Genomic DNA, 20,656 nt, shown 5'->3' with positions numbered 1-20,656 from the left:
GGTGGAAAACATCAGCGTACTGCAGGAAACATTAAATCATGACGTTAAGTTTTTATTTTCTGCAGATATCCAGAGTCACATTCAAGCCTTGATCCCTCGTCCGCTCAATGTTTGTGGGTCAGACTCTTCAGACCTGAATCCTGTCAGGATTACAGACGTGGCCTTGTTCTCTGGGCGACTCTCACTCGGCCGAGCTCTCGTGGTTTGGAGGAGACGTTGTGTCAGGAAATCACACGCAGTCATTGTTTAATTTTCTACGTCTGGAATAAACGTGGGTCCAATGGTGTCATTCTGTGGGGTTTGAGCAGGACTGGGGGAGGGGAAGGGAGGGACAGATGGTTTCTGTCCTCCTCACCCCCGCCTCCCCTCACAGACCTAATCTGACTGGGTAGGACAGGGGGAGGATGGGGGAGGGCACCGGGCATTCTACACCATCTCACCCGGTTTCTGGCAACCACCACCACAGCCGCAGAGCCAGCACTCGCAGGATATGGTGAAAAGAAGCAGTTATTCCCTGTGGGTCTGGAGCAGCTGAGCTCATGTTGGGCTGCAGCAGATTTACTGATAATCCAGCATAAGGACACAGTGAGGACGGCTTCTTGTTCTCGTGTGTGACGATGTGAGGATGCTGCCGGACGTCTGACAAAAGCTTGTTGTGCTGGAACTTTATGGCCAAATGTCGAGTTGTCGGGTCGGAGGAGAAACCGTGTAGAGGCAGGATGTCGGCGTCTCAGGGGGGGAACCGCATCTACAACTACTTCCTCAACACGGTGGCCTATCAGGTGAGAGCTGAGGTCCAGTGTGCTGCTGGTGGAAGAGTGTTTACCTTCCTACACATGATCTCTAAAGATGCTTTTATTCATTATAACTCTGGTGTGGTTTAACAATTCAAAAGTTGTATTTATTATAACTCTGGATTATTCAAATAATTCAAAAGTTGTATTTATTATAAATCTGATAATTCAAATCATTCAAATGTTTTATTTATTGTAACTCTGGATTATTCAAATCATTCAAATGTTTTATTTATTTTAAATCTTGATTATTATTATAATTAACAGATTTGTATTATCTAGATTTGTATTTAGTTGTGGAAGAAGAATTCTGATGTTTTATTTTCCAAGTGTTTACCGTCATGAGTTCATGTCCTTGTTTCATCATATCATAAATATCAAGTAAAAGGGAATCTCCACAAAGTATTAAGATATTTGTTTATTATTATGAATGATGCATTGACATGTTAGCAGCACATTCATGTGAAATGAAATCTTCAATGATGAATCATATTTATCTTTGGTTTCTGTCATTGGGATTTGTGTTTGAATTTCCTCTGAGACACATGAGGAAGTTCTGACTTTCTGAAGGTGATTATATTTTATCAAATGTTACTCAAACAGGAGGCAGCACGACTTCCAGACACTCCACTGACTTTGGTCCTAATGGATTATTGATAATCCATCTTTCACAATCTGATATCGCTCACTGCGAGCTGCGAACCCTGTTTGTTGTCCTGGCTCCTTACCGGTGGAACGAGCTCCACATGGACATCAGGAATAAACTTTTACACATCTTCCTCCTCAAACTAGAAACCTTCAGACCTTGAATCATAGTTTAAACTAACGAGTTAGTAGCAATGAGATGTCACTAACTTACAGCCCCTCGTAGTTTGGCTTCTGGAAGAAGTTGTACTTTCTTGATTCTTGTTGTTCTGGGTTTGTTCCTCATGGTTGATGCTCTTATTGTGAGTTGCTTTGATAAAAGCATCAGCTCAATGAAATGTAATATAATGTGATGCAGTGATGGCCTCAAGTATTCATGCTCCCCAGATGATGAATCCCTGAGACCTTTGTGAGCCCTCGAGCACCATGAGCTGGTTTTCAAACCTTTTTTTGTGTTGTAGTCACGAGACGGGTTCTTTGTCACATGGTTTTATTACAGATACAGAGGAGGTCAGCAGGTTCCTCCTCGTTCATCTGTACATTAAACACTCAGGTGTCATCGTTTACACCTGAGCTTCTTCAATCGATCAATCAATCAAATGTTATTTGTATAGCCCATATTCACAAATCACTATTTGTCTCATAGGACTTTAACATGGTGAGACATCCTCTGTTCTTAACCCTCAACAAGAGTCAGGACAAACTACTAAAAACCTTTTAACAGGTACAAATACATAGAAACCTCAGAGAGACATGTGAGGACCCGTCTCCCAGGACGGACACAAGTCAACAGATGTCAAGTGAAGGAAACATCAAGATTAAAGTTGTTAGCAGCATTGATGAAAACATCTTGAAGGATAACTTCAATACGATATATCAATCAGTCCTGCTGCATCATAGTCTCTGGTCAGTAACCAGCAGGATCATGATCCACCATCCAGACCAGATCCACTATAGTCCACAGTCATTGTCCACTGCCACCAGTTAGGATCCATCATCATCTGCCACCTCGGTCGTGGTCCACAACCATTATCTCACTCCACCGTGACAAAGGATCCGTCATCACCACTACGATCAGCCCTCACGATACAGAATCCACCAAAACTGGATCAAACTGGATCCACCACCGCGACCTCTGACACACGATCCATAAATCACAATCCATGGTGCGGCAGCTGAGGCCCTGGATCTGCGGGCGATAAAGCAAAGGGACTCGGGGAAGAGGTCAAGTCAGAAACATGTACTGATGTCCTCTCGTCTCCTGGAAAAAGACCTGTTTGAACTTTCATGTGGTAAATTATCCGAAAGTTAGTTCACATGAACGACAGCTTGGGAAGATGCAAACTTGGTATATTATATTAGTATTCATATATGTCAACACACTGGACTTGGACACTGGTCACATGATGTGTTTCATCTCAGACTCAGAACTTGAGACAAAGAAGATCCAAGAAAATAGAATATGATAGATTTAGGTGATAAAGTGACTGAACTGCCTTTCCTCCCAGGGAAAGGCTCCTCCCACCCACGACCTGACTATGACCTTAGCCCCCCCCCCCCCCCCCCCACCCAGACCTCTAGGAACCTGGGTGTGACACTCGAGAGTCGACTCCCCCTCACTGCCAACATCACTGTAACAACACGTTCCTGTAGATTCATGCTGCACAACATCAGGAGAACACGCCCCCTCCTCACTCAGAAGGAAGCGCAGACTCTGGTTCAGGTTCTGGTTCAGGTTCTGGTCCAGACTCTGGTCATCTCACGACTAGACTACTGCCCCTCCCTCCTGGCAGGTCTACCTGCTGCTGCCTTCCGACCTGCAGCTCATCCAGAAACCAGCAGCTCCACTGGTCTTTGACCTGAGTTCACTCACGCTCCTCAGCTCCCTTCACTGGTTACCAGTGGCTGCCCACATCCGGTTCAGAACACCAGTACTTTGTACCGTGTTGTGAACAGATCAGGTCCAGTCTACTACCAGGACCTGGTCAAACGTTACACCCCAGCCCGTCCACTCCGCTCTGCATCGACCAATCAGCTGCTCCCTCACTTAAAGGGACAGCTGTCACTCAACAACATCTGGACAGTTTGTTGTCCTGTCCCCCCCCCCCCCCCCCCCCCCCCCTCCCTCTGTTTGTTGTCCTGGCTCCTAAACGGTGGAACCAGCTCCACATGGACATCAGGACACAAAGTCCACACATCTTCCTCCAGACTGAAGACACATCTCTTCAGACCGCACCTCGGTCAAGAAGATGAGGAAATAAACAAAGTGCTAAACTACGTGTGCTTTGTAGTTTGGCAATTCTTTGAAGAAAATTGAACATATTTGATTCTTGCTGCTGTGTTTGAGCCCTCATGCTTGATGCACTTATTGTAAGTCGTTCTGGATAATGTTTTTATTATTATTGTTATTATTATTATGAACTTTCTAACATGTGAATTCTGGTGCTTCTGTTTCATTTTACCTCCTTTATTCCTTTGATCTTAGATTTATTGCAGCCACATTCATGTAGTTTCTTGAAGATGACAGCCTCTTACTCTGCTGCCTGTACCCGAAGTTATTAGTTTAGTTTTAAAAAGGTGATGATGTGATAATGATCTACTGAGCAGCCACAAGGGTTCACAGCGCTGCCACACGAGACAGTGGCCGGTCCGATTTACCTCAGGTCCTCAGGTGAAAGGCTCAAACACCTGATGAACAACTGAAGATGATTATCTTCATTATAATAACGTGTGTGTGTGTGTGTGTGTGTGTGTGTGTGTGTGTGTGTGTGTGTGTGTGTGTGTGTGTGTGTGTGAGTGTGTGAGTGTGTGAGTGTGTGAGTGTGTGAGTGTGTGAGTGTGTGAGTGAGTGAGTGAGTGAGTGAGTGAGTGAGTGAGTGAGTGAGTGAGTGAGAGATGATTCATGCAGATTATCTCTGAGATTAGCTGCTGGATACTTGGAAACATGTAGAAACTCTAATGATGTTCATATCAAACTGTTGTGTTATTACTGCTTCATGTGTTTCAAGCGACTCACAACAAGAGCATCAACCCTGAGGAACAAACCCAGAACAACAAGAATCAAGAAAGTACAAATTTCTTCAAGAAAGCCAAAGTGCAATATGTTAATCACATATAAATGCTACTAAATCACTATTTATTGGATGTATTTATTTTCTAACATTTCATATTTTATACGAAATAATTCTTGATCACATTGAATTGTGTTCACATCACAACCAGATTATACCTGATTGTATCACTTGGATTTGTTTAAATCAGAGTGATGATTGTGTGTTGACACCAGACGGTCATGACCCGAACAAAAACTTATAAAATATAAATATATATATATATATATATATATATGATCCATATACTTCAGTGACTTACATTAAGTTTTCTCATCATGTGAAATAGGGTCATTGTACAACAAAGCTACACAAGTCAAAAAATACAACTGTAAAGTGATTGAACAGTTATATTGTCTTATCCATTCATTTCTTATCATTTCATCTCTACAGCAGCAGTTATGTTCATAAGTAGTTTAATATGTTTAATTTGACGGAGGAACGTTCTTAGAGTTCAATCTGTGACGTCTCATTTCACTTCTGGAACCAAAGTCAAGGATCTTTCCACTTTCCTGGATGGAAACAACATTTGTGTGAACTGTCACGTTTCAGCACTGAAATAATTCCAGCTCTGTTGTTTATTCAGTCTTCAATGAAAAGATGAAGGATGAGCTTTTGTGTATTATCCATCAGATTATGAGCCACACGTGATGAGCAGTAAAACATCTGGATCCACTGCAGCAGCTTTGTGAGCTTGATGTTATAATTCACAGTGTCACATCATTTTGATGAGAATTGGATCTGAACGTGACTTAATATCTGATTTTGAAAGTCGATTATTCATCCGGTCATCAGTGGTGATGTGTTAATGTGAGACAGACCAGAGAACAGCTGTCTGTCCACCCTCACCTGGACACCAGGGGTCGCTGTTCTCTTTCCCTGTGAGCTGGAGGTGATGTCAGTGTTAATCACGTGTGCTCTGCCCTCTAAAGGCCATCCCACAGTCATGTCTCTGTCTTGCGCCCCCTGTGGGACGAGGTGGGCTCTGCCGACTGCATCCTTTCCTCTTTTTGTTCATGGAAACACGTTGTGTGGTTAATTATAATTTAATCTGTTAATAAATATCTGTGAGAGCAACAGGCCACTCGTCTCATCTCCCTCCTTGTCACAAGCTTTGATCCGGGTTGTGTCAAATCACACAGCTGGAGATTCTCTGTGTTGTGTGTCCTGTGGAGCAGCAGCAGGTTGTCGGTCCGACTCGTTCACACAGCAACATGTGGGAACAGCCAGGCGAGGGGCGGAGCCTCTAGAGCAGCAGGGGCGGAGCCTGCAGAGCAGCAGGAGGCGGGACATGAGTTTACCTCTAGTGTGTTGTTATACGTATTGTTATACAACAAGCAGTGTGTTGTTATACGTATTGTTGTACCATCAGTGTGTTGTTATACGTATTGTTATACCAGCAGTGTGTTGTTATACGTATTGTTATACAAGCAGTGTGTTGTTATACGTATTGTTATATCAGCAGTGTGTTGTTATACCAGCAGTGTGTTGTTATACGTATTGTTGTACCATCAGTGTGTTGTTATACAAGCAGTGTGTTGTTATACGTATTGTTATACAAGCAGTCTGTTGTTATATGAATTGTTATACATATTGTTATATCAGCAGTGTGTTGTTATACCAGCAGTGTGTTGTTATACGTATTCTTATACTCATTGTTATATCAGCAGTGTGTTGTTATATCATCAGTGTGTTGTTATATGTATTGTTATATCAGCAGTGTGTTGTTATACCAGCAGTGTGTTGTTATACGTATTGTTATACGTATTGTTATATCAGCAGTGTGTTGTTCTACGTATTGTTCTACGTATTGTTATATCATCAGTGTGTTGTTATATGTGTTGTTATATCAGCAGTGTGTTGTTATATGTGTTGTTATATCAGCAGTGTGTTGTTATACGTATTGTTATACTCATTGTTATACCAGCAGTGTGTTGTTATACGTATTGTTATACGTATTGTTATATCATCAGTGTGTTGTTATATGTATTGTTATACCAGCTGTGCGTTGTTATACCAGCAGTGTGTTGTTATACCAGAATTGTTTTGTTATACCAGCAGTGTGTTGTTATACCAGCAGTGTGTTGTTATACCAGCAGTGTGTTGTTATACCAGCAGTGTGTTGTTATACCAGCAGTGTGTTGTTATACCAGCAGTGTGTTGTTATACCAGCAGTGTGTTGTTATACCAGCAGTGTGTTGTTATACCAGCAGTGTGTTGTTACACCAGCAGTGTGTTGTTACACCAGCAGTGTGTTGTTATACCAGCAGTGTGTTGTTACACCAGCAGTGTGTTGTTATACCAGCAGTGTGTTGTTATACCAGCAGTGTGTTGTTATACCAGCAGTGTGTTGTTATACCAGCAGTGTGTTGTTATACCAGCAGTGTGTTGTTATACCAGCAGTGTGTTGTTACACCAGCAGTGTGTTGTTATACCAGCAGTGTGTTGTTATACCAGCAGTGTGTTGTTACACCAGCAGTGTGTTGTTATACCAGCAGTGTGTTGTTATACCAGCAGTGTGTTGTTATACCAGCAGTGTGTTGTTATACCAGCAGTGTGTTGTTATACCAGCAGTGTGTTGTTATACCAGCAGTGTAAGATGATGACCCGTCTCCTCCTCCTCAGATTTGCTGCTGCTGTGGTCCAGCTCCCTGTTCGCTCTGCTGTGCCTTCTGTCCTCCGGTCAAGTCGTCCACCAGCACCCGGGTCATGTACACCCTCTTCCATATCCTGAGCTGTGCCGTCTCCTGCCTCATGTTGTCCCGCACCGTCTCTGAGCTCGTCAGGGAAAACGTGAGTCGCAGCTTGTTTCATGTTTGGTTCTTATTTTAACTTGAGAAGATCTGACTTCAGGCTGAAGATGATGCTGAGTTTGTTTTGTGACTTCGATCACAATTGAATTTCAGAGACACATGTCCCAGGACGGAGACTAGAGCCACTAGAAACACTATATCAGATGCTATCAGCAATATTCATGTCGCCACTGTGGTGTGTGTGTGTGTGTGTGTGTGTGTGTGTGTGTGTGTGTGTGTGTGTGTGTGTGTGTGTGTGTGTGTGTGTGTGTGTGTGTGTGTGTGTGTGTGTGTGTGTGTGTGTGTGTGTGTGTGTGTGTGTGTTCCAGGTGCCTTTCTTTAACATGGTGTGTGACCAGGCGCATGGTGGAGGTCACTGTGAGATGTTGGTCGGCTACTCCGCTGTCTACAGAGTCTGCTTTGGCACTTCCTGCTTCTACCTGATGATGGCGCTCTTCCTCATCGATGTAAAGTCCAGTCAGGACTTCAGAGCGCTGATACACAACGGGTCAGACATCATCAAACACCTCAACATCAGTATTATTACTGTTTCATCATCTTATGGATGAAATTATATTATTAAATTGTAAATTATCTGATTATTAGATACATTATTCTTATTAGATAGATTTATATCACCTTACAAAACTGTGAATTGACAGTGAGAGTTTCCCTGAATGAGAATATGTGCAAACAGGAGAAAGTGTTCTCCACTCACCTGACCCGGCCTCGGTCTATTCTCAGCTCTCTGTCGTCACTCTTTCCACCGAGTAGCTGACGTAGCTCGGATTAGGATTTGACTGCTCCTCCTCTCTGGAGCCAATCTGCTCACAAGTCTCACACACACAGTCTCTGGACTCACACATGCAGTCTCTGGTCTCACACATGCAGTCTCTGGTCTCACACATGCAGTCTCTGGACTCACACATGCAGTCTCTGGACGCACACATGCAGTCTCTGGACTCACACATGCAGTCTCTGGACTCACACATGCAGTCTCTGGTCTCACACACGCAGTCTCTGGACTCACACACAGTTTCTGGACTCACACACAGTCTCTGGACTCACACACAGTCTCTGGTCTCACACACACAGTCTCTGGTCACACACATGCAGTCTCTGGTCTCACACATGCAGTCTCTGGTCTCACACACGCAGTCTCTGGACTCACACACAGTTTCTGGACTCACACACAGTCTCTGGACTCACACACAGTTTCTGGACTCACACACAGTCTCTGGTCTCACACACACAGTCTCTGGTCTCACACATGCAGTCTCTGGTCACACACACAGTCTCTGGACTCACACACAGTCTCTGGACTCACACACAGTCTGTGGTCTCACACACACAGTCTCTGGTCACACACATGCAGTCTCTGGTCACACACACAGTCTCTGGACTCACACACACAGTCTCTGGTCTCACACATGCAGTTTCTGGACGCACACATGCAGTCTCATGTCTCACACATGCAGTCTCTGGACTCACACACACAGTCTCTGGACTCACACACACATCTCTGGACTCACACATGCAGTCTCATGTCTCACACATGCAGTCTCTGGACGCACACACAGTCTCTGGATTCCCACACACACAGTCTCTGGACTCACACACACAGTCTCTGGATTCCCACACACACAGTCTCTGGACTCACACACACAGTCTCTGGTCGCACACACAGTCTCTGGACTCACACATGCAGTCTCTGGACTCACACATGCAGTCTCTGGACTCACACACACAGTCTCTGGACTCACAGACACAGTCTCTGGTCACACACACAGTCTCTGGACTCACACACACAGTCTCTGGTCACACACATGCAGTCTCTGGACTCACACACACAGTCTCTGGACTCACACACACAGTCTTTGGACTCACACAGCGAAGGTTCCAGGGTCTTTGGCAAAGCTCGCAGCTGTGCTCTGTGACCCGGGGCCCTGAGGAGATCAGTCAGGCCACACAGTGCAAACACTTTGTGTTCGAAACCCTTCAGCCTTGAAATGATTTTCAATGAGGGTTCGCACCTCGACTCTCATCTTCTGTGATCTGCTCTTAGTGACATCACAACCAGGAAAAAGAGTTTAATTGAATAAAGTACAGAATGGAACACAGTGAAAAGAGGTGAAGGAAAAGCTGGAAAGTATGTTATAGTTTCATTCAAAGAACAAAAGAGAGGATGAAAGCAGAAGTTTTTAACCTTGTGAACTAACAGTGGTTCTGTGTCGTCTGTCAGCTTCTGGTTCTTAAAGTTCATCACCCTCCTGGGGACGTGCACGGCCGCCTTCTTCATCCCGACGGAGTCCTTCCTGCACGGTGAGAGGCCGCCGCTAGAGGGCAGCAGAGAGTTGATTTAAGATTCACACGTTCCTGAAACGAATCACATTAACTCCGCCTCTTTTCTTCTTCACAGCTTGGCATTATGTGGGTGTGGTCGGAGGATTCGCCTTCATCCTCATCCAACTCATCCTCATCACAGCTTTTGCACACACATGGAACAAGAACTGGTGAGATGAACATAATATCAATTCTTTTAGATTGTAAGAATGATATAAAATATATATTAATAATGAAAGATCAAATTCCAACATGTACAAACAGTCCCATAAAACATCAGTGATGCAGATTCCTGCAGCCACGTTCAAAATGTGGTGTAAAACTGAAAGAGCGGAGGCTGCAGCAGATTCATGGAATTACACAAAGGGAAATTCTCAGGTGTCAATTTATTGCTGGAAAAAGTTCTGAAATTCTTTACTGACATGAAACACAATAAATCCTGACTTCAGACGCAGCGTCCGTTTCCATCTCCGGTCAAAGATGATATTATAACCGACTTGTTCCTGGGACTTATAACAGTGAACTATCATTGAGGTCCTACTCCAGTTACTTACCTATAGTAAAATATTCACTTTACTGGTGAATGAGAAAAAAACATTCAATCCTACAAATGTCTAGCATATTTTCAAAAAATCTGAGCAATGATAATTTGATCATTAAAACATTTGCAGATTTCCAATAACCTTGGTGGAAGGATTTGCCGATAAAAACCTCATTAAAGTTTGGATCCAGATATATTTTTACTTTCAATATTTTTCATTGTGAAATATTTGCATATTTCACAGAATAATTATTGGATCCTGATGAAGAAAATCAGACATATTACACATACCGTAACACACATAGGAGTTAAATCTATGATTGTGAGTAATCTGATGTGAATCCAAATAAAAATCTATATTTGGTGGATTGTACTGATTTCGTTGGGGTTTGGCTTTCTGATCAACTGGAGATTATGAATTCATGATCTGTATTGTTTTGTTGTTTAAGCTTTAAGGCTCGATGGAATTTCACTGTTTCTAGAGGAACACGCTCAGTGTTTGTTCACCTGCTTGTTTTTCATATTTCATGTGTATTTGATGTTTTTTCTATCCCGTCATGTCTTCATTAATTTAACCAGTGTGGACAGCAGCTTGTTCCAGATGTTTATTACTGTGTCCAGCTGTTTCTGCTGTGCCGTCTCTCTCTGTCACGTCTGACCTCTGCTGTGTCAGATTAGAGGATTTATTCATTCAGGATCTTTTCAGACGCAATCACACTGAAGGACAAATCCTCTTATTCCTCTAAAAGCTCAAGTTACCCTCTGCATGTAGCTGAACAAGTCTAATGTTCTTTGAACATCTTTGGTGGGAACTGTATAAGGTACATTTTCCTGTGGATTGGATTCCTTCTAAACACAGGAGATACAAGTCAGGGATTCAACATTTCTCTGTTTGCTACAGGAATAACTTGGATGATGCTATAAATCTAGATTCCTGCATGTAGGGAATTTAAGATGCTGGGAGGATAATTGAATTGTATGTTTTTAAGATGACTAGAGAAACAGAACTGATCCTCAAAGGAGACACATTCTGCTTATATTCATATTCATTACTTTATTTTATTGTTGTGTAAATGTTTTCATGCTCTAATGTTCAGAATCACGTTCCTCAGACTGTCCATTGCTGCAGCTCCTCTTTTCAGCCTCTGTCTCAAACTCTTGGTTTTAGCTCCTGTCTCTTTAAGACCCCAAACTGACACAGTCTGCTCTGATTGGTCAGCTAATCCACTCTGTTGTGATTGGTCAGCAGCTGGTTTGGTTCACTCTCAGTGTCTCACCAGGAACTTCTTTTCATGAATCCTCCGTCCAACTAAAGAGCCACAGACTTCTGAGTCTTAAATTCATTAAACTCTAAATGAATATTGCTGAATATGCGTTAGGGTCAGGGTTATAACCTTGTTTAGATAATTGCTTTACAAATGAAGTTATTATTATAATTAAACCATCATCAGTTTTTATCTGCGACACATGCAGATGATGAAACCTTCGCTCTGACCGCAGGTTGACCGGAGCAGCAGAAAACAAACGCTGGTACCTGGCGGTGATGTGCGCCACCATCTTCTTCTACACCATCGCCACCATGGCCTTCACCTTCATGTACAAGTACTACACCCACCCCATCGCCTGCCACTTCAACAAGGTCCTGCTGTGGATCAACCTGGGACTCTGCGGCCTCATGTCCTTCATCGCCGTCACTCCGTGTGTGAAGCAGAGTGAGTTGATAAGACACTTCCTGTCCATGAGCAGCTAAACTTTACATCACAGTACATTACATTATATCACATTACATTACATCACAGTACATTACATTACATTACATTACATCACAGTACATTACATCACATCACAGTGCATCACAGTACATTACATTACATTACATTATATCACATTACATTACATTACATTATATCACATTACATCACATTACATTACATAACATTACATTACATTACATTATATCACATTACATTACATCACATCACATTACATTATATCACATTACATCACATTACATTACATTACATTATATCACATTACATTACATTACATTACATCACATTACATTACATTACATTATATCACATTACATCACATTACATTACATTATATCACATTACATTACATTACATCACAGTACATTACATTATATCACATTACATTACATTACATCACAGTACATTACATTATATCACATTACATTACATTACATCACAGTACATTACATTATATCACATTACATTACATTACATCACATTACATTACATCACAGTACATTACATTATATCACATTACATTACATTACATCACATTACATTACATTATATCACATTACATTACATTATATCACAGTACATTACATCACATCACAGTGCATCACATTACATTATATCACATTACATTACATTACAATACATCACATTATATCACATTACATTACATTACATTACATTACAATACATCACATTACATCACAGTACATTACATTACATCACATTACATTACATCACATCACAGTGCATCACTGTACATTACATTACATTACATTACATCACATTACATCAAAGTACATTACATTACATTACATTACATTACATCACATTATATCACATTACATCACATTACATTATATTACAATACATCACATTACATCACATTATATCACATTACATCACATTACATCACAGTACATTACATTACAATACATCACATTATATCACATTACATTACATTACAATACATCACATTATATCACATTACATCACATTACATCACAGTACATTACATTACAATACATCACATTACATCACAGTACATTACATTACATCACATTATATCACAGTACATTACATTACAATACATCACATTATATCACATTACATTACATTACATCACATTACATTACATTACATTACATCACATTACATCACAGTACATCACATTACATTATATTACATCACATTATATCACAGTACATTACATTACAATACATCACATTATATCACATTACATTACATTACATTACATTACATTACAATACATCACATTACATCACAGTACATTACATTACATCACATTACATTACATCACATCACAGTGCATCACTGTACATTACATTACATTACATTACATCACAGTACATTACATTACATTACATTACATCACATTACATCACAGTACATCACATTACATTATATTACATCACATTATATCACATTACATCACAATACAATACATCACATTATATCACATTACATTACATTACATTACATTACAATACATCACATTACATCACAGTACATTACATTACATCACATTACATTACATCACATCACAGTGCATCACTGTACATTACATTACATTACATTACATCACAGTACATTACATTACAATACATCACATTACATCACAGTACATTACATTACATTACATCACAGTACATTACATTACATCACATTATATCACATTACATCACATTACATTATATTACAATACATCACATTACATCACATTATATCACATTACATCACATTACATCACAGTACATTACATTACAATACATCACATTATATCACATTACATTACATTACAATACATCACATTATATCACATTACATCACATTACATCACAGTACATTACATTACAATACATCACATTACATCACAGTACATTACATTACATCACATTATATCACAGTACATTACATTACAAAACATCACATTATATCACATTACATTACATTACATCACATTACATTACATTACATTACATCACATTACATCACAGTACATCACATTACATTATATTACATCACATTATATCACAGTACATTACATTACAATACATCACATTATATCACATTACATTACATTACATTACATTACAATACATCACATTACATCACAGTACATTACATTACATCACATTACATTACATCACATCACAGTGCATCACTGTACATTACATTACATCACAGTACATTACATTACATTACATCACATTACATCACAGTACATCACATTACATTATATTACATCACATTATATCACATTACATCACATTACAATACATCACATTATATCACATTACATTACATTACATTACATTACAATACATCACATTACATCACAGTACATTACATTACATCACATTACATTACATCACATCACAGTGCATCACTGTACATTACATTACATTACATCACAGTGCATTACATTACATTACATTACATCACATTATATCACATTACATCACATTACATTATATCACATTACATCACATTACATCACAGTACATTACATTACATTACATCACATTACATCACAGTACATCACATTACATTATATTACATCACATTATATCACATTACATCACATTACATCACAGTACATTACATCACATTATATCACATTACATTACATTACATCACATTACATCACATTACATCACAGTACATTACATTACATCACATCACAGTACATTACATTACATCACATTACATTACATCACATCACATCACATCACAGTACATTACATTACATTACATCGCATCACATTACATTACATCGCATCACATTACATTACATTACATCACATCACAGTACATTACATTACATTACATTGCATCGCATCACATTACATTACATTACATCACATTACATTACATTACATCACATCACATTACATTACATCACATCACAGTACATTACATTACATTACATCACATTACATTACATTACATTACATTACATCACAATACATTACATTACATCACATTACATTACATTACATTACATCACAGTACATTACATTACATTACATTACATCACATTACATTACATTACATTACATCACATTACATTACATTACATTGCATCACATTACATTACATTACATCACATCACATTACATTACATCACATCACAGTACATTACATTACATCACAGTACATTACATTATATCACATTACATTACATCACATTACATTACATTATATCACATTACATCACATTACATCACAGTACATTACATCACATCACAGTGCATCACATTACATTATATCACATTACATTACATTACAATACATCACATTATATCACATTACATTACATTACATTACATTACAATACATCACATTACATCACAGTACATTACATCACATCACATCACAGTGCATCACTGTACATTACATTACATTACATTACATTACATCACAGTACATTACATTACATTACATTACATCACATTATATCACATTACATCACATTACATTATATCACATTACATCACATTACATCACAGTACATTACATTACATTACATCACATTACATCACAGTACATCACATTACATTATATTACATCACATTATATCACATTACATCACATTACATCACAGTACATTACATCACATTATATCACATTACATTACATTACATCACATCACATTACATTACATTACATTACATCACATTACATCACAGTACATTACATTACATCGCATCACATTACATTACATTACATTACATCACATCACAGTACATTACATTACATTACATTGCATCGCATCACATTACATTACATTACATCACATCACATTACATTACATTACATTACATTACATCACAGTACATTACATTACATTACATCACATTACATTACATTACATTACATCACAGTACATTACATTACATTACATTACATCACATTACATTACATTACATTACATCACATTACATTACATTACATTACATTGCATCACATTACATTACATTACATCACATCACATTACATTACATCACATCACAGTACATTACATTACATTACATCACATCACATTACATTACATCACATCACAGTACATTACATTACATTACATCACATTACATTACATCACATCACATCACATCACAGTACATTACATTACATTACATCGCATCACATTACATTACATCGCATCACATTACATTACATTACATTACATCACATCACAGTACATTACATTACATTACATTGCATCGCATCACATTACATTACATTACATCACATCACATTACATTACATTACATTACATTACATCACAGTACATTACATTACATTACATCACATTACATTACATTACATTACATCACAGTACATTACATTACATTACATTACATCACATTACATTACATTACATTACATCACATTACATTACATTACATTACATTGCATCACATTACATTACATTACATCACATCACATTACATTACATCACATCACAGTACATTACATTACATTACATCACATCACATTACATTACATCACATCACAGTACATTACATTACAGTATATCACATTACATTATATCACATTACATTACATAACAATACATCACATTACATTGACACATACATCCTGCTGCATTATGATAAATAATTAAACATAATAATAAGATGTGTTACAGCTGCTCAGAAAAGACTTATTACAGCTGCAGAGGTACATGAAGTATTTGGATTCCATTTTATATTTCTAAACTACACAATATTAGCACATAAAAAATAATGAATGAATTTGTTATCCACATTCACTCTGTAACATTAGTCATCAACTTCAAATCCCATTTAATTATCACTTATTATTCTGTCAGGCCAGGTTTACATGTACATTCTGACAATGTAAATCTCAGTGGGCTGTTTACACTGTACAGTCATATTATTCACAGACCTCATTTATATATATACATTAATAATCTGCATCTTTGCACTATTGTCCTCTTCTATATGCAATTTTTTCTGCATGAAACACACATGAATAAAGTTGATTCTAAATGAGAAAGTTTCAGTTCTTCTCTCCTTCACCTATTGAAACGAGAACATGTTGTTTCCCTGTGTCTCTGCAGAGCAGCCTCGGTCGGGGCTCCTCCAGGCCTCCATCATCAGCTGCTACGTCATGTACCTCACGTTCTCCGCCCTGTCCAGTCGGCCGCCAGAGAAAGGTGCGTCCACTCACTGCAGGGGCTGCTGTGGCTGTCTCTCTCTCTCTCTCTCCCACACACACACACACACACACAGATGGGAGATGTGCTCTGACTTGCTGCCTGCCGGTGTCCTGTGGTGAGGCCAGACTCACATTCCTTCATGGATCCATTAACAACATAATGACACAGCCTGGCACCGAGAAGTTCTCACACAAAACTTCATTAAGTTTTATTGAACTGAGGAAATATTGCAGAACAAATAGATCCAATGAAAAACACAGAACATTTATTTTATAGACCCTCTCATTTTGTTTTTGGTCATATTTCTATTTCCATTGTATATATGAACAAACAGTCACTGACCCGTCAACTTCAGGGAGTTGCAACTATTGTACAGAGACAGTTCAGTCACGTGCTCGACAATGTTACACATCACAGGTTGAACATTTACAGTTTGGCTGCAGCCCTCCCATTCATTCAAATGCAAGTGTGTGTGTGTGTGGGGGGGGGGGGGGAGCACAGTCAGTGTGTGTCCTGGGGCAGGACATTGTAGAAACTTGTTGAGAAAATATGCATCTGCTATAAAAACAGCTTTTCAACACACACACACACTCACACACACACTCACACACACAAATCAGCATCAGTAGGTAAACTGAATATCATGTGTGTGCGTGTGTGAGTGTGTGAGTGTGTGTGTGAGTGTGTGAGTGTGTGCTCTTGTACAGATATCTTTGTGAGGAGTCAGAGCAGCTTAGGCCAAAGGAAAGTGAGGAGACATGTTTGTTGCTAATTATTTTCCTCTCTATGAATATATACGGATTAGGCCCTAACCCTGTTGTGTGTTCTGCTGTGTCAGTTGTGTATCAGGGCCTGAACATGACCGTCTGTTACCCCAGCGTGGGACAAGATGAAATCCAGAACGAAGGCAACGCGGTCGCCATCATTGGAGCGGCCATCATGTACTGCTGTGTCCTCTTCGCATGGTGAGTCATCGTTTCTAAATCACCAAATGGAAAAGTATAGAAAAGTTAAATAACTTTCCAATCATTAGAGTTTAGACTCCAGACTTTTACTTTGATCAAATCGCACCCATAAATATCAGCCCTTTAAATAAGCCATTTTATTTTTATTTATTCAAGAGCCATGAAATATTCTCTGGAAAATCTCACAATGTTAAAGAAACTCTGGGTCCGTTGTAAAAGGGTTAGGTTTAGGTTTAGGGTTAGGGTTAGGTTAGGTTAGGTTTAGGGTTAGGTTTAGGGTTAGGGTTAGGTTAGGTTAGGTGTAGGGTTAGGTTTAGGGTTAGGTTTAGGGTTAGGTTTAGGGTTAGGTTTAGGGTTAGGTTTAGGTTTAGGGTTTAGGTTTAGGGTTTAGGGTTAGGGCTAGGGTTAGGGTTAGGGTTAGGTTTAGGTTTAGGGTTTAGGGTTAGGTTTAGGGTTAGGGTTCCCTTTTCTCTTGGCTCGTGTCAAAACCTTCCAATAAATTTGCTTGGTAGTTTTTGTGTAATCCTGCTGTCAATCAAACCAACAAACCAAGAGATGGCGGTGAAACAATGAAGCAGTTTCACTTCACTTATTGATCATGGATTGAATTCTAATATCTGATGTTTTGCAGTAATGAAGCTTCGTACCTGGCTGAGGTGTTTGGTCCGTTCTGGATGATTAAAGTTTATCGTTACGAGTTCCAGAAAGCAACGTGCTGCTTCTGCTGCCCTGAGGAAGAGGAAGGTTTGTTTCCATCGGATTCTTCTTCTGTTATCAGGGATTTACATCATGATTTATATATAAATATAATGTATATATATATATACACACACAGACTCAGCCATAGATTTGTCTGTTTCAGCTGAGGAGGAGTTTGTGATTGACGACGAGGACAAAGGTTGTCAGAAGGTTCTTCACAACGAGACGCAGCGAGTGGCCTACAGCTACTTCTTCTTCCATTTTGTCTTCTTCTTGGCTTCGCTCTATGTGATGATGACGCTGACCAACTGGTTCAGGTCAGTGGAGTGAAGGGTTTTCTCCTGGTGGGAGATGGTTTGTCTTTAGTGACTGAACTTCATCAGCTCCCACCTTCATTTGTTCTGCAACATAACAATAACATGGAAACTTTTAACCCGTAAAGTGACACGTTTTGGTTCAAAACCACAGAATTGCTGAAAGAGTCAATAAAAAGAATAAGACATATTATATTGTTCATTAATTCCACTGTACAAATATGGTGCATTAACAGATCAGGACTAAAGTACATGATCCTAATGTTTTGGTACATTTCACTTGAATGATCTGGACTGATTCACTCGTTTTTTGTACTGCAGTTTGTTTTTGAATTTAGAATAATTTAAGTAGATGGAGGAGGGGCTAGATTGAGGGATAACAGAGGAAATCAGAGTCCTGGATGGATGATGTCAGACGTCAGCTGGTGGTTGGAGGAAACCAGAGTTCAGATGAATGCAAGAAAGTGTAGGTGTGACAACTGTAAATAAAGATGGATGACACGTCTCCACTTTCTCCCATTTCAACGAAGCCAAATGTCCTGGTGACAGAAACAATCTTGTACAAACACTTATTTAACATTTACTTTGTTTTTTTTGTTGGGTCCATGTCCCATCTGTTAACATGGATGAGGAAGGGTTAATGACCTATACTGCAGCCAGCCACCAGGGGGCAATGCAAATTATTTGTCTTCATTTTGGGAGCTGTCATGTCTTTATCTTTAGTAACAGTCGGCGGTTGTGGTTTCTGAATCTAGATTTAAACTGTGTCCCCAGCTACGAGTCGGCGGTGCTGGAGACGACCTTCACCCACGGCAGCTGGTCCACCTTCTGGGTGAAGATGTCCTCGTGCTGGGCCTGTGTCGTCCTCTACCTCTGGCTGCTGCTGGGCCCTCTGTGCAGTTGTCAGTCCGAATCCCGACCTCGACGCTCACGTATCAAACGACGCTCAGCATCGTCCCGTCACGTCACCGTCAGTGTCTGACAGCCGGGGAGGGGCCGGCAGGTCGCAGGGGTCAGGGGTCAAAGACTCACGGTGCTGTAAGAAGGACCAATCAGAGAGCTTTGTTCCCTGTTGAGAAGAGCTGATGTCACAGGCTCCACAACATGAACGTAAACCACTGGACTCCGCTGTGGAAACACACTTAACACAATGAATTGCCAAAGGGGTTAAAGGAGTGAAGTGTCACTCTGTGTAATGTGAGAATTACAGTAATTCAGTCTAAACATCCATAAACCTTTCATGTTAGCATTATTTTTAATTTGTTACTGTTTTTAGACTTTTACTGTTATAACAGAGGAGCCATTCTAGATATTTGCTGTAATGTTGCTACAAAGGCACACGTCCCTATTATTAATATTTTTCTGGTAAACAAAAAACAAACGTCACCCTAACCCATTCTGATGGGCAAAGGTTGTGGTCATGAAAATATCTTTCTTGGTGTTTAAAGTTCAATCAAAGTCAAGAACTGGTCCTTACA

At 39.4% G+C, this 20,656-nt stretch overlaps 1 protein-coding gene across 1 annotated transcript; it reads left to right on the top strand.

Moving 5' to 3' along the window:
- Positions 1-371: 371 nt before the first annotated feature.
- On the top strand, positions 372-20,160 carry serinc4 (serine incorporator 4). The gene is made up of 11 exons (XM_053418213.1): positions 372-782; positions 7,175-7,342; positions 7,671-7,849; positions 9,584-9,663; positions 9,761-9,854; positions 11,726-11,937; positions 17,102-17,197; positions 18,039-18,165; positions 18,797-18,909; positions 19,028-19,181; positions 19,953-20,160. Exons 1-11 carry the CDS (start codon positions 669-671, stop codon positions 20,158-20,160), a joined length of 1,545 nt encoding a protein of 514 aa, XP_053274188.1. The 5' UTR covers positions 372-668.
- Positions 20,161-20,656: the final 496 nt, after the last annotated feature.

Source organism: Pleuronectes platessa, chromosome 1 (assembly GCF_947347685.1).
Source record: "Pleuronectes platessa chromosome 1, fPlePla1.1, whole genome shotgun sequence".
In the NCBI taxonomy this organism is placed as follows: domain Eukaryota; kingdom Metazoa; phylum Chordata; class Actinopteri; order Pleuronectiformes; family Pleuronectidae; genus Pleuronectes; species Pleuronectes platessa.
The sequence above is the reverse complement of the archived record's forward strand: the minus strand, read 5'-3'. Positions and strand labels throughout refer to the sequence as shown.